This window comes from Vitis riparia, chromosome 15 (genome assembly GCF_004353265.1).
Source record: "Vitis riparia cultivar Riparia Gloire de Montpellier isolate 1030 chromosome 15, EGFV_Vit.rip_1.0, whole genome shotgun sequence".
In the NCBI taxonomy this organism is placed as follows: domain Eukaryota; kingdom Viridiplantae; phylum Streptophyta; class Magnoliopsida; order Vitales; family Vitaceae; genus Vitis; species Vitis riparia.
This window is the reverse complement of record NC_048445.1, coordinates 7,500,214-7,512,429: the sequence shown is the minus strand read 5'-3', so window position 1 is coordinate 7,512,429 and position 12,216 is coordinate 7,500,214. Positions and strand designations below refer to the sequence as shown.

The window sequence follows — 12,216 nt, the reverse complement described above, 5'->3', positions numbered from 1 at the left end:
ACTTATCATCTTTGCCCCTCCTGTCCTTTTATTTATATATATTTAACTTTGAATTGTAATTATATTCAAAATAATATTATTTCACAAGGAAATGAATATGATAAAATTTTATAATTTATTTTATAAAAAATAAAATTTTATTTTAAATATGCTAAATGGGGTGGGATAGAAGGTGAAAATGGACAAAACATTACTTAAACTTATCTGTTAAAAAATAATCTATTTATTCTTATATCGGGTAAATAATATTGATTTTATGGAACGTTAATGATTAAAAATAAATTAGAGATTCTAAAATATAAAGGAATGTTGGTATTACTTCTATTTTTCAATTTTTATTTGAAATCATTTTCAACAATTTTTAAAATTTGATAACAAAAATTAACTAGGTAAAGGATGAAAATTCTTTTAATTCCCAAATTTAATAAAAGAAATTTAAAATAATAACTCAACACACAATTCACTTATATTTTACTATTATTTAGTAAGTATGCCTAATGAATATTCAAAAATTGTAAAAATAAAAATTACTAATGAAAGAAAACAAATATTAAGGGAAATTATTTTCTCCGATTAAGTTGGACTATAAAAAAATATTAAATAAAATCAAACATAATTAAAATTAGTTAAGAAACTTATGCATTTTAAAATTATTTAATTTTTTATATTAAACAGTTAAAATAAGTTAAATAAGTTTGAAATATTATATAAAAATAATTTATTGATTTTAAATATTTTTATTTCTTTTTATTTATTTATTTTTCCTTTTGCTTGTCCTCCCTATTTCCTTTCCTTTATATTTTTCTTTAAATTTTTTAGGAACTAAATATATCCCGATATTTTTCCTCAATTTTTTCAGGAATTAAATATAACCTAAAAAAATTTAAACTTGTTATATACTTACCCTTTTTTTATTTTTTGAATAAATGTATATAATTATTTTTTATTTTTTTAGTTTTTAAAATAGTTAAAACATAGGTGTACAAATTCAAGATATTTTTATTTTGTATCATTTATGGTACCAAAAAAAAAAAGTAAAAAGTGGTGGTAGCTCATATGTCAAAATATTTAACACCATTTGAAGGGTTTTATCTCTTGCTTGGAATTTTTGCTTGTTTGTATTTTTTTTTTCTAAGAGAAATGTTAAATATATAGTTATTTTTCTAATTTTTATTTTTTTTCATTTTTTTTCATTATAATCTTTTATAGAATTTTTAAAATATTTTTGTTAATATCATTTTAGGGGGAAAAGAAAAAGTTCATTTTCAATCATTTTCCACCACATCTTTTTATCCTGTGATTTGGTGGGATCTGAAAAATGTTAATCGAAATCATGAATATTCTCACAGCTCCTTTTCAACTTTCAACTATGAAATGATGGTGGTTTGTGTATAATTAGAAAAAATCTTAATCATCACACATGGAGGTATTATCATATTATGCATTTATGATTATTTTGAAATTTTGAAACTTTGAAAAATCTGATTTTCAAAGTAGAAACTCACATTGAAAATGTCAATTAAAAATATTTTAAGAAAATATTTCTTATATTTAAAAACTTCAAACAATTTTTTTTTTTTTTTTTGAGAAAATTAGTGTATATTTTCATAAAAATATTTTCTTTTTATTGATAAATAAAATAAAATAAGGTTGTGCATAGTCAAAAGACTAAGAAAAAAAGGATATGGATGTAATTGAGAGAATTGGAGACTATGAAAAAAAGTTCGGCAAATGGGTTTGGCGATATATAATGTATTCATGATTACACTAATAATAGGAAACAATGGTGTGACATAGAAGGGGAAATTGAAGGTGGAGTAATGTATAGTATTGTACAAAGATGCAAATTCTGAATTATTTTTCAATTAAATGGCTTTTTTATTTTTATATTATTCAATTAATTTTTATTATTCGCAAATACTTGTAATAACAAGCTGAGATAACGATGTGATTGAATATATATATTTAAAAAATAAAAAAATTCATAAATTATTAGAATTCATATAAAAAAATAGAGATTTATGGTCTTGAAAAATTATTTTTAAAACTGGATTAATCGATTAAAATGGATGAAATAATCTCAATTTTATAAAACTACTATTTTTCATTTTTTAACTTAAAGAATAATTTATTTTTCACATGAATACCTGTCAATATTTTTATTATTTATATATGTGATAAATTTTTATATTTTTTATTATGTATTTTTTTAGAATCGGTTAGGGAAATTGATTATTATTAGATTATGATGAAATTAATTTTTATGTATTTATTAAATTCTGGATTAAAAATTTCAATACATTTTAAACTAACCCCCCAAATTAAAACAAATTTGATTTTGATTTGGTTTTTATTCCGCTTTTCTTCTACCAAAAAGTCAATTCGGTTTTGTTTAATTTTTCAGAAATTAGGAAAAAAAAGGGCAACCACAAACTCTTCCTTATTTGAAGGGATGTTACATGTAAAAATAAAATTAAAATATGGGTGTAAAATAAAATTGAATTTGGAGGAAAAGGGAAGGGAAAAAGGTGAGAAAGAGGGGGAAGTGAAAAGGGAGAGGGGGAGGGGAGGAGGAGGAGGAGGAGGGAGAGGGGGAGGGGGAGGCCACATAAGTGATAAGTGAATGCATGTCAAGCCATTTGTCTATTAATAAATGAAACAAACAAACCATGCACTTGCATGCACCTACACCTTAATATTTAATATTAATGGGAGTTATATATTTAGGTATTGTGAGAGTCTAGTCTTTCACTCACTGCATGCTCACACTCGCTGCGCGTTCCTCTGCCCCTACCCCCACCCCCTCTCTCCAGTCCTCTCTCTATCACTCCTCAGCTATACAGGCTGAGCTCAGACTCTAGAGAGAGGGAGCCCCCCGCCTACTTCCACTGCTACTATTACTACCCACTACTATTACTTTGCTACTTTCTCTGCTTCTTCTTCTTCTTCTTCTTATTCTAGGGGAGAGAACTTGCTGGGGATGGACTTGTACGGTCTACAGACGTCCGACTTTTTTCGTATCGATGACCTACTCGACTTTACTAATGACGAACTCTTCTCCTCCACTACCACCGATTCCGGCAATCTCCCTCCGCCGGAGATAGCCTCCGGCAACCGCTCTTTGGCGGCCTCCGGCAACCGCGACCAGTCTAATACTTTTCATTCTGCTGATTTCACTGACGACCTCTGTGTTCCTGTGAGCATTACGCTACTCCCTCAAAACAAGACCTTATGTCCTACCTTTTTCTTTTCTTTCATTTTTTTGGGGGAATTTTGTGTGATTTTTGTTGTGGTTTGGTGGTTTTTTCTTTGGTTTGTAGAGTGATGATGTTGCTGAGCTCGAGTGGCTTTCGAACTTCGTGGACGACTCATTTGCGGATTTTCCGGAGAATGAACTCGCCGGAACCGTAATGGCCCGGCCTGACTCATCATTTCCAGGGCGGACACGTAGTAAGCGGTCCAGAGCATCGTCGACGAACAAAGTATGGACTTCGTTGCCGGAATCTGAGATTCCGATGATCGGGAAATCAAAGATGAATAGCAACAAAAACAGTATTGTAAAGAAAGAAAGCTCATCGTCATCATCTGTGATTAGCGGAGAGAGATCCTCGTCCTCGTCGCCGGCATCGTCGCCCACGGGAGCGCGTAAGTGCACGCACTGCGCTTCGGAGAAAACGCCACAGTGGCGCACGGGTCCTCTAGGTCCAAAAACACTATGCAACGCGTGCGGCGTGCGTTACAAGTCAGGCCGACTGGTTCCGGAGTACCGACCGGCAGCGAGTCCAACGTTTGTGCTGACTCAGCACTCGAACTCGCACCGCAAGGTGATGGAGCTCCGTCGCCAGAAGGAAATCCTCCGGCAACAGCAACAACAACAACAACAGCTCTACCATCACCACCACGACTTCGAGGTCTGCTGACGTCACGACAATACGTGTCGACATCTCGTGTTATCATCACCATCATAACCAGATCACCAGATAGTACTGTCTAGTTCGATGTTATCAAAGTCTCCCCCTTTTTTTTTTCTTTTGCGTTTTTCAATTTCATTTTCCTTCACTTTCTTTGTAATTTTCTCAGAGGAAGTTTCATTAAATTTTCTTTTCTTTGCTTTGATGCTTTAAAATCTTCAACTACCAGTGAGAGAGAGAGAGAAAGAGAGGAGAGAGAATATTCGGTCAGCCTCATCTGCAGGGAGGGTCACGTGGAAGGCCACTCTCATCACACAAACATTACCCCTTTTCTTTGTCTCTCTAGAAAGGGCGCTCACATGGAAACTGAGGAGGGCCAACGGCGAGAGGTTTGCAGGGAAAATTAAGAGGTGTACATTTATGGATTTTAGAGAAATCGACGGTTGTGATTCGATCTTATCATCTTTTGGGGACAATTCGCTTAAGATGAGGTTGTGAGTAAATATTAGATTGATTGATATTTAATGGGCCCTGACTCTGGATCAGATGGTGGATTGTGTTTTTTGGGCTTTGGGATTGGTCCAGTTCCAGATATGGATTCAGATTTGGGACCCACTGTGCGGGTCTTTCGAGTTTGGTTTTGGGTGGGGTAGTCTACTTCTGGGACCTCCAATCACCAACCGAGTAACTCTTTCAAGTAAAATTCTTACTGGAATGGACAGGTGTCGATATTTGAGATAATTCTCTTTCTATTTTCATTTGGAGTCCAAACATAAACGTGGTAAGGTAAACCATCTGAAGAATAGGCACATAGGTTAGAGATAATTTAAGGGTAAATATAAGAAAAAGAAAATAGGAAAAAAATGAATAACAAATAAAAATTATTTTTATATACTAATTTAACTCTTTAATGTAAAAATTAAATAATTTAAAAATATATAAACTTCTTAATAATTTTAATTATATTTGTTTTTCTATATTTTTTGCAAAACAACTAAACATAAAATAAAAATAAAAAGTATTTTTATTTTTCTTTCTTAATTACTTTTCAGAACCAAACATAATAACTCAACATTCATAATCGCAAACTCACTGAGGGTTCCAGCCTTTTTTTTTGTCAGTGTAAAATTTTGGCCATACAATACAGGCACTGGACCATTTAGCTCTAATTTAAAAGTCAAGACAATTGAAGACCATCAATAAACACTTAATACGTTAAAATAAGGCGGTATTGAAACATCTAGATTGTTAACAAGTTCACCTAATCCAAGAGTGAGCTCAGGCACCTTTGATATCATTTGAAACTCCAAAAATCCTTCATCAGTTCAATGTTGAAAAGATTTGAACCAATTTGCTCTTTGTAAGATGCAACCAGCAAGGCCAGTAAAGAACCTGGATGACCTCTTTAGTCAACTTCCGGGAGGGTAAGGCTACAACATGGCGGACCAAATTACCTCAAATTTGGGCACTTTTGTCATTATATATCCCTATGATGTAACTATTCATTATTGTACTGGTTCTTCCAAACGTTTGGACAAATACCACCCCAGCAAAAAAGGATGTACAGTTTGAAACAAACTTGTGTCACCATTTAACAAAATTCGGTGAATAAATGTTATTATATAGATTGCATTTATTTCTGAAAGAAATGATGCCATCATTTTAGACGCAAGATCTTGTAATTATCACCAAAGAACTCCAGTGCATGAGCACCCAGAGGGCAGCCACAAGAATTCTCAGACAGAAATCCCATAGTTACTGATTTTTGAGACCTCCTTGTTCAAAGCACTCCTTTCTCGTTTGGCCTCAGAAGCAAGATTGGAAACCTGCCAGCAAGAGTGTCTTGACATAAGCGATTTCCTCAGTATGCAAACAAAAGAAAATTTATCAAAAGCTCACAACCAGGCAAACATCTTAAAAGGCAGTAAGGCAATAAGCAAAATATATCACCAAATACAGGCATTATTCAATTCAAATTTGACAAGGAGTAAACACCAAAAACTTAAATAATAATAATAATAATATCCAAAGTATCAAATCTTCAAGTCTAATCAGAACAGTTTTATAATGACTCTTGACCTAATCCTAGGATTCCTGAAAAAACTCATAATTGCTGCCAGTGGAAATGAATAAAAACCACATGAATGGTCCACTACTTCCAACTTCAACTAAGGCAGAAGAAATGAGTGTTGATAACCAAGAAATTTACCTGTGATCGGAATCGAGATGCTTCTCTACTTGGAAGTTCTCCAAGAATATCTTTCAAGCCTGACACAACATAGAACACTTTCAAGATAAGATATAGATATCTCATATCCACATTTTCAGTCTTGTGTATGTGTTTGTGTGTGAGAAAGAGGGAAGGAAATTTTGCATACCCCTTGCTTGTCTTTCAATCTTATAAGCTGAGCGAATGACACTTTGAATCTGATTCCCAGCTTGTCTGTAACAGAAAAGAAAAAAGTTCGAATGACAAATCAGCCTAGTTCAGGATGACATGAAAGGCACACTCTCTTCATAGCTTTTCATCTACCTGAGCTTTGTCCTCCCTCGTTTCATCTCATCTTCAGCTTGTAATGCCCTCTTCTGGAAACAATAATTATATATTTATCAGTTGCATTACAGTAACTTATTGTTTAGGAACTGATACATTGACTTAAGAGCAGGCACTGGTTTAACTGAGAAATCATAGCACAACAAGCATTAGGCCAAAGGCCTAGCTGCATGGTCAGGTATGTAGTGTAACATATGAGTTTCTTATGGATTAGATTTTCTGCAAATCTATCTTTCCATTGTCACATCAAGGGAGCTTTTGTAAAGGATTCTTCACTTTTTATTTTTTGGTTGACTGCTAAATAATGATAGCCAACTTCAGCAAACAGTCCCATTCAATGCAGGTTGACTAAAAAAAGCAACTCTTCCCATTTTCCTTTTATTCATTCTCCTTTCAACATGGCATCAGAGACACCCTCCATGATCATGAGATAGCTCTTGCTCGCTAATCTCTATATACATTACAATGGGAACAACTTGGTTACTTATGAACAAATTCAGGCTTAGTCAACTCAAGGTACAGCCTATGGGGTATTTTGTTTTTTAATCTCATTATGACCGGAAGAAATTCTTTCTCGATCTCATGAAAGTTGAAAAGAAAAAATTAATAGCTAACCATTCTGCTAAATAAGACAGCTATCAGAGTGTCAACTTTGTATAACAACTTTCTCACAATGTTGATTTTAATTTTTAATTTTTAATTTTTTTAATGAGATCATGTTTTACAAATGTCAATAATGATTTGGGTAACTCTCATAAATGAAGTGCACCCAGCTTGGCTGTACAAATTTATGTTATGTTGCAAATGGAAGAATTATTGAATGGGATTTGCAATTGTGAAAGCAAGTTCTTCTTTCTAATTAATTTATTCTTTCATTTTCCTGCCCTGAATTTTAATCCTTCATTTGGGAGGGTCTTCCTTCCTCTCTCTCTCTCTCTCCCTCCCTCTCCCTTTTTTCCCAACACTGATCATACAACATATTTCTATGAGTCTGCCAAACCTTTGTTCATTCAACCTCAAACCAAACAACCAAACAAACCCCCCCCCCCAAACCAAAAAAAAAAAAACCTTTTTTTTTCTCTCTGTCTCTCTCACAGTGAAAAAGGAACCCAGTTGTCAACACAGAGCAAAAGGAGAGAAGGAACTAATACACGACCTCTCTCTAGACACACACACAATCGAAAACTCTCGTAGTTAGAAAGCATCAACTCTCTGCACACACACGGAAGAAGGAAACCATGCATGATAGAACACACTTTCTCTACCACACACACTGAGAAGTGACTGAGTCAACCTCTGTATATATTGAGCAGTGTAAAGGAACAGACCTGTCTCCAGACATATGCACACAGACACATAAGTAAAACAAACTGATGCATGATACAACACACACACCCTCCCCACCTACAGACTCTCTCTCTCCACACTGAGAAGTGAAAAAGAACAGTTCTCTAGAACACAAAAGAAGTAAAAAAAGAACCAACACATAATACGATATAAAAGCATTGAATTGAGAACTGATGTAAGGGATTGTTCATCACCAATTCAACTGACACAAAGTAAATGGGTCACCTCCAATTTCTCACTTTCAGCCTTCAGAAGGTCAATTGATTTCCGCAACTCATTCACTTTAGCATCAGCTCTGGCAACCATGGACTGCACCAAGAAAGGAAGACCTATGAAGCTATTGTCAATTAAAATTCAAAATCTGACCAGTGTAGTGAGAAGATGGCCAACATGCTTCTTTTTTGATAGGTAAAAGCAATTGTATTAAGAGCGCCTAAAACAGGCCTAAAGTACAACATGCTTCTTGAGTTCCAGCATGATACTTCTTGAGTTCTTAAGGTATAACTCATATAAGCATAAAAAAATCAATCAAGTGATAAATGCAGATCACTATTGTTGGTGCCAGGAACAAATAAAGAATATTTTCCAATGAAAATAAGTACCAAAAAATGGCATGTCATCTTCCATAGGCATTCAAGGAATATTTCGTGTATTATTGAAACCCCACACTCCAACCCATAAAATAAAAATTTTTTAAAAATCAAATAAGCCTCCAATTATCTCAATGCACATACTACCATGGAGCTTGGAAAATTTAATCATGTCTCTTCATCTGGCTTCAGCAAATAAAAATCTCTTTAGATTTGAAATTTATTTTATTTTCTCAGTTTTTTTTTTTTTTTTGGGTTGAAACAAATGAAATTTAAACAATTTTTACAAACATTGGGCAAAAAAATGCAAAACTGCCATTAGCAAGTTCACAACAACATATTTTTTACCTCTTCACCATGAAAACAAGGATGTAGAAGCATGACATAAACCCCTGCTTCAATAACATTTCAGATTTTCACATGTGGCCATGTGAATGACTCACATTCATAAAAAGCAAATAAACCCATGTATTTCTACTTTTAGCTTAGCTAGACCATAAACAGCATTTAAAACAAGGAATTCTTTCAGATAATCTATAGTGTGAAAAAAACTGAAAACTGCACTTATATTTATACACACCCACCTCTTCACTGACAAGAAGCCGCAAGGTGTTATAGTATAAGAAATGCCTTGGCCCTGCAGATAATAAATACATTATAGGCAGGAGGAACAAATTGATGTCTAATATGACATCAAACCATTCAGAATAGACTATTTTGTAATGTTTCCAGGAATATATGTTGCATCTTGACATGAAAATATAAACCTATTTATCAAAAAGAAGGCATTCTAGATACTCGGTACAGAAATCAAACTCCTGACAACGATGTACTGAGACTAATCCCATTACAACAATATTACGAAACTTATTAACAATGTTTTGATAGGTGACTTTTTTCCATCCATTCAGTTGAAACTGCAACCTTCTATCCCCACCCAACCTGTTTCCAGCCGATCCAAGACTAAGAGCCTTGCAAGAATTATTAATATGGTTGAGTGAAATTAATATACAATGCCAATGAGCAAGAATAGAGAAAACAATCTTGAACACTAACAAAAAAGGATCTCTTAATTTTGACAAAGATATATTAACAACGATATTAATTGTCATCTATTATAGGTAGCAATAGGATCAAGCTTCAAACAGTTTTATATGGTTAATTTGAGATAAAGATTAATAGGTTAAAGAAACACACTTTTTAGCAGCAAACATCCCAAACCAACACACACCCCGGATGTAATCAATGGATTTGATGCTGCAACGAGAATACCCTCTGCAACAAAATATTATAATGAGTATTTGAAGTATACGCATCTATAAACACTATAACTTAAAATCTCAAAAAGAAAAAAAACCAATTATTTTCCAAGCAAGCATGAACTTGGAACAGACCTTTAATCTTTCCAACAGCAAGATCCTCGTAGACATCATATTCAGATTTAACATCTTTCAGAGATTCCTGCATTCACATTTTAATACAAAGAGCAAGTGAATAAAAAAAAAGTCATATGTATAAGAAAAAGCTCCATTTTTGGGGAGGGTTTGTGGGAGGTTCCAGGTTCAAGTCCCAATGGAAACATGAAATTACCTATAAAAAAAGCTCCATTTGGTTGCCAATATACATATATATGAAGATAAAGAGAACAAAAACCAGACTCAAAATTTTTGCGCTCTTTTCACTTCTATTCCTCCATCAACAGGTTCGAATCCAACCACTTGGCAGAACATTAGAAATTCTCCATATGGTTGCCGAGAAAGGGTAGGAAAGTGAAAGAAATAAAAAATTTGAAATTTCTTGCCTATGATCTGGTGAAACCAAAACAGTAATAATAATAACAAATAATAACTATTTTGCCTAGTTTAATCGAGTTTTCCAATTTTTATCTCCGTTTTTTCTTACATTCTTTCCCTCTGTTTTCTCGGCAACACATTTCAAAAACTTACAATGGTTTGTTGGAGATGAGCAGAAGAAGTGGACAGAATTTGAGAGAAGCGAGATCCAGAGGCTTCAATGAATGAATTGACAGTGTCGTCTAGGGTTTTGTGCAAGAGCTGAGCTTGATTGACCCCGTATTCGATCCATGACGAGGCTACTTCTTCTAGGGATTTTGGTTTTTCGTCGGGAGGATAATCTCCAGGTGATGGTTTTGATTCGCATTCTGCTACTGTTGTCGCCATTGGAGGAGAAGGTCCAAAGTTTAAAACCCTTGCTTTTGGATCCGTTTCAGAAAACAGTTTTAAGGAAAACCTGTTCGCGAAAAATAACGAGGATAATTGAGAATAGAGTGTTCTTCCTTCTCCCTTTATTTATGTTGTTAAACAAGAATAAATCCGAATGAAATAAAAGTAGATATCACTGTATATTACTTTAATAGTATATATAAAGGGGAGAAAGAAAAGAAGTGTTGAAAGAATGAAAAAAATAAAAAATAAAAAAAAAGAATGAGAGGAAGAGTGAAAGCTTTTTTTTTCTCTTGATGCTCCTTACAAGGGGTGTAAAAAGTTTTTTATAGGCTTCACCATATGAACTCCCATTACTCATCTTAAAAGATGAGTAAATCGAGTTCATAAATAACCATCAATGTGGTCATTCACCACTTCATTTACAACACTCCCCCTTTGATGATCACCATATTAAAAGAATATGTCTCATTAAAACCTTATTATTAAAAACCCTACATAAAAAACCTAGAGAAGGAAAAATAGTACAATATTATTTTCTTGGTATGTTAGAACTGCCTCATTAAAAACCTTGTCAGTAAAACCCAATAGGACAAAACCTGAACGAAGGAAAAAAGAATACAATACAATAACACCCTTTTACAAGCATACTCCCCCTCATGTCAATATCCTTGAGTTGATGCATTCCAATCATGTATATTAACTTCTTGAATGTTGAGGTTGACAATGATTTTGTGAATAAATCTGCTAGATTATCACTTGAGTGTATTTGTTGCACATCAATTTCACAACTCTTTTGAAGTTCATGTATATAAAAGAATTTTGGTGAAATGTGTTTAGTTCTATCTCCTTTAATATAACCTTATGTTATTTGTGCAATGCATGCAATATTATCTTCAAATAATATTGTCGGGTCACCTTTGATAGAGGAGAGTCCACGTGAGTCCCGAATATGTTGGATCATAGATCCTAGCCATATACATTCACGGGCTGCTTCATGAATTATCAGTATTTCTAAATGATTTGATGATGTGACTACCATTGTCTATTTGACAGATCTCCATGAAATAGCAGTACCATTGCAATTAAACACATATCATGTTTGTGACCTACCTTTATGTGGATTTGAAAGATATCCTACATCTGCATATCCAAGCAATTGTTGTTTTGATTCCCTTAAGTAAAATAGACCCATGTCAGTAGTTCCGCAAAGATAACGCAATACATATTTGATACCATTCCAATGTCTTCGAGTTGGAGTAGAACTGTATCTTGCTAATAAATTGACAGAAAAAACAATGTTTAGACGTGTACAATTGGCACGATATATAAGTGCACCAATAGTACTAAGATATGGTATTTCAGGACCAAGTAATTATTCATTTTTTTCGTAAGGACAAAATGGGTAATTTTTTACATCAAGTGATCCGACAACTATTGGAGAACTTAAAGAATGTGTTTTATCCATGTAAAAACGATTCAAAACTTTCTTAACGTATGCTGATTGATATACTAAAACTCTATTTGGAAAATACTCGATCTGCAGGGCGAGACAAAATTTTGTTTTTCCAAAATCTTTCATCTCAATTTCCTTTTTCAAGTAATTTGTTGTTCTTGTGAGCTCTTCAGGA

General features: G+C 33.6%; 2 protein-coding genes across 2 annotated transcripts; one reads left to right on the top strand and one right to left on the bottom strand.

The window, feature by feature from the left end:
* The first annotated feature begins 2,747 nt into the window (after positions 1-2,747).
* On the top strand, positions 2,748-4,126 carry LOC117931666 (GATA transcription factor 2-like). Its single transcript, XM_034852665.1, has 2 exons — positions 2,748-3,196; positions 3,321-4,126. The coding sequence occupies exons 1-2, from the start codon at positions 2,981-2,983 to the stop codon at positions 3,918-3,920; spliced, it is 816 nt and encodes a 271-aa protein (XP_034708556.1). The 5' UTR covers positions 2,748-2,980; the 3' UTR covers positions 3,921-4,126.
* Positions 4,127-5,111: 985 nt separating this feature from the next.
* Positions 5,112-10,698, bottom strand: LOC117931554 (RGS1-HXK1-interacting protein 1-like). Its single transcript, XM_034852530.1, has 9 exons — positions 10,349-10,698; positions 9,797-9,863; positions 9,600-9,677; positions 8,987-9,039; positions 8,038-8,121; positions 6,445-6,497; positions 6,290-6,354; positions 6,121-6,179; positions 5,112-5,737 (listed from the first exon to the last, which is right to left on the bottom strand). Exons 1-9 carry the CDS (start codon positions 10,580-10,582, stop codon positions 5,648-5,650), a joined length of 783 nt encoding a protein of 260 aa, XP_034708421.1. The 5' UTR covers positions 10,583-10,698; the 3' UTR covers positions 5,112-5,647.
* Between the last annotated feature and the right edge of the window lie 1,518 nt (positions 10,699-12,216).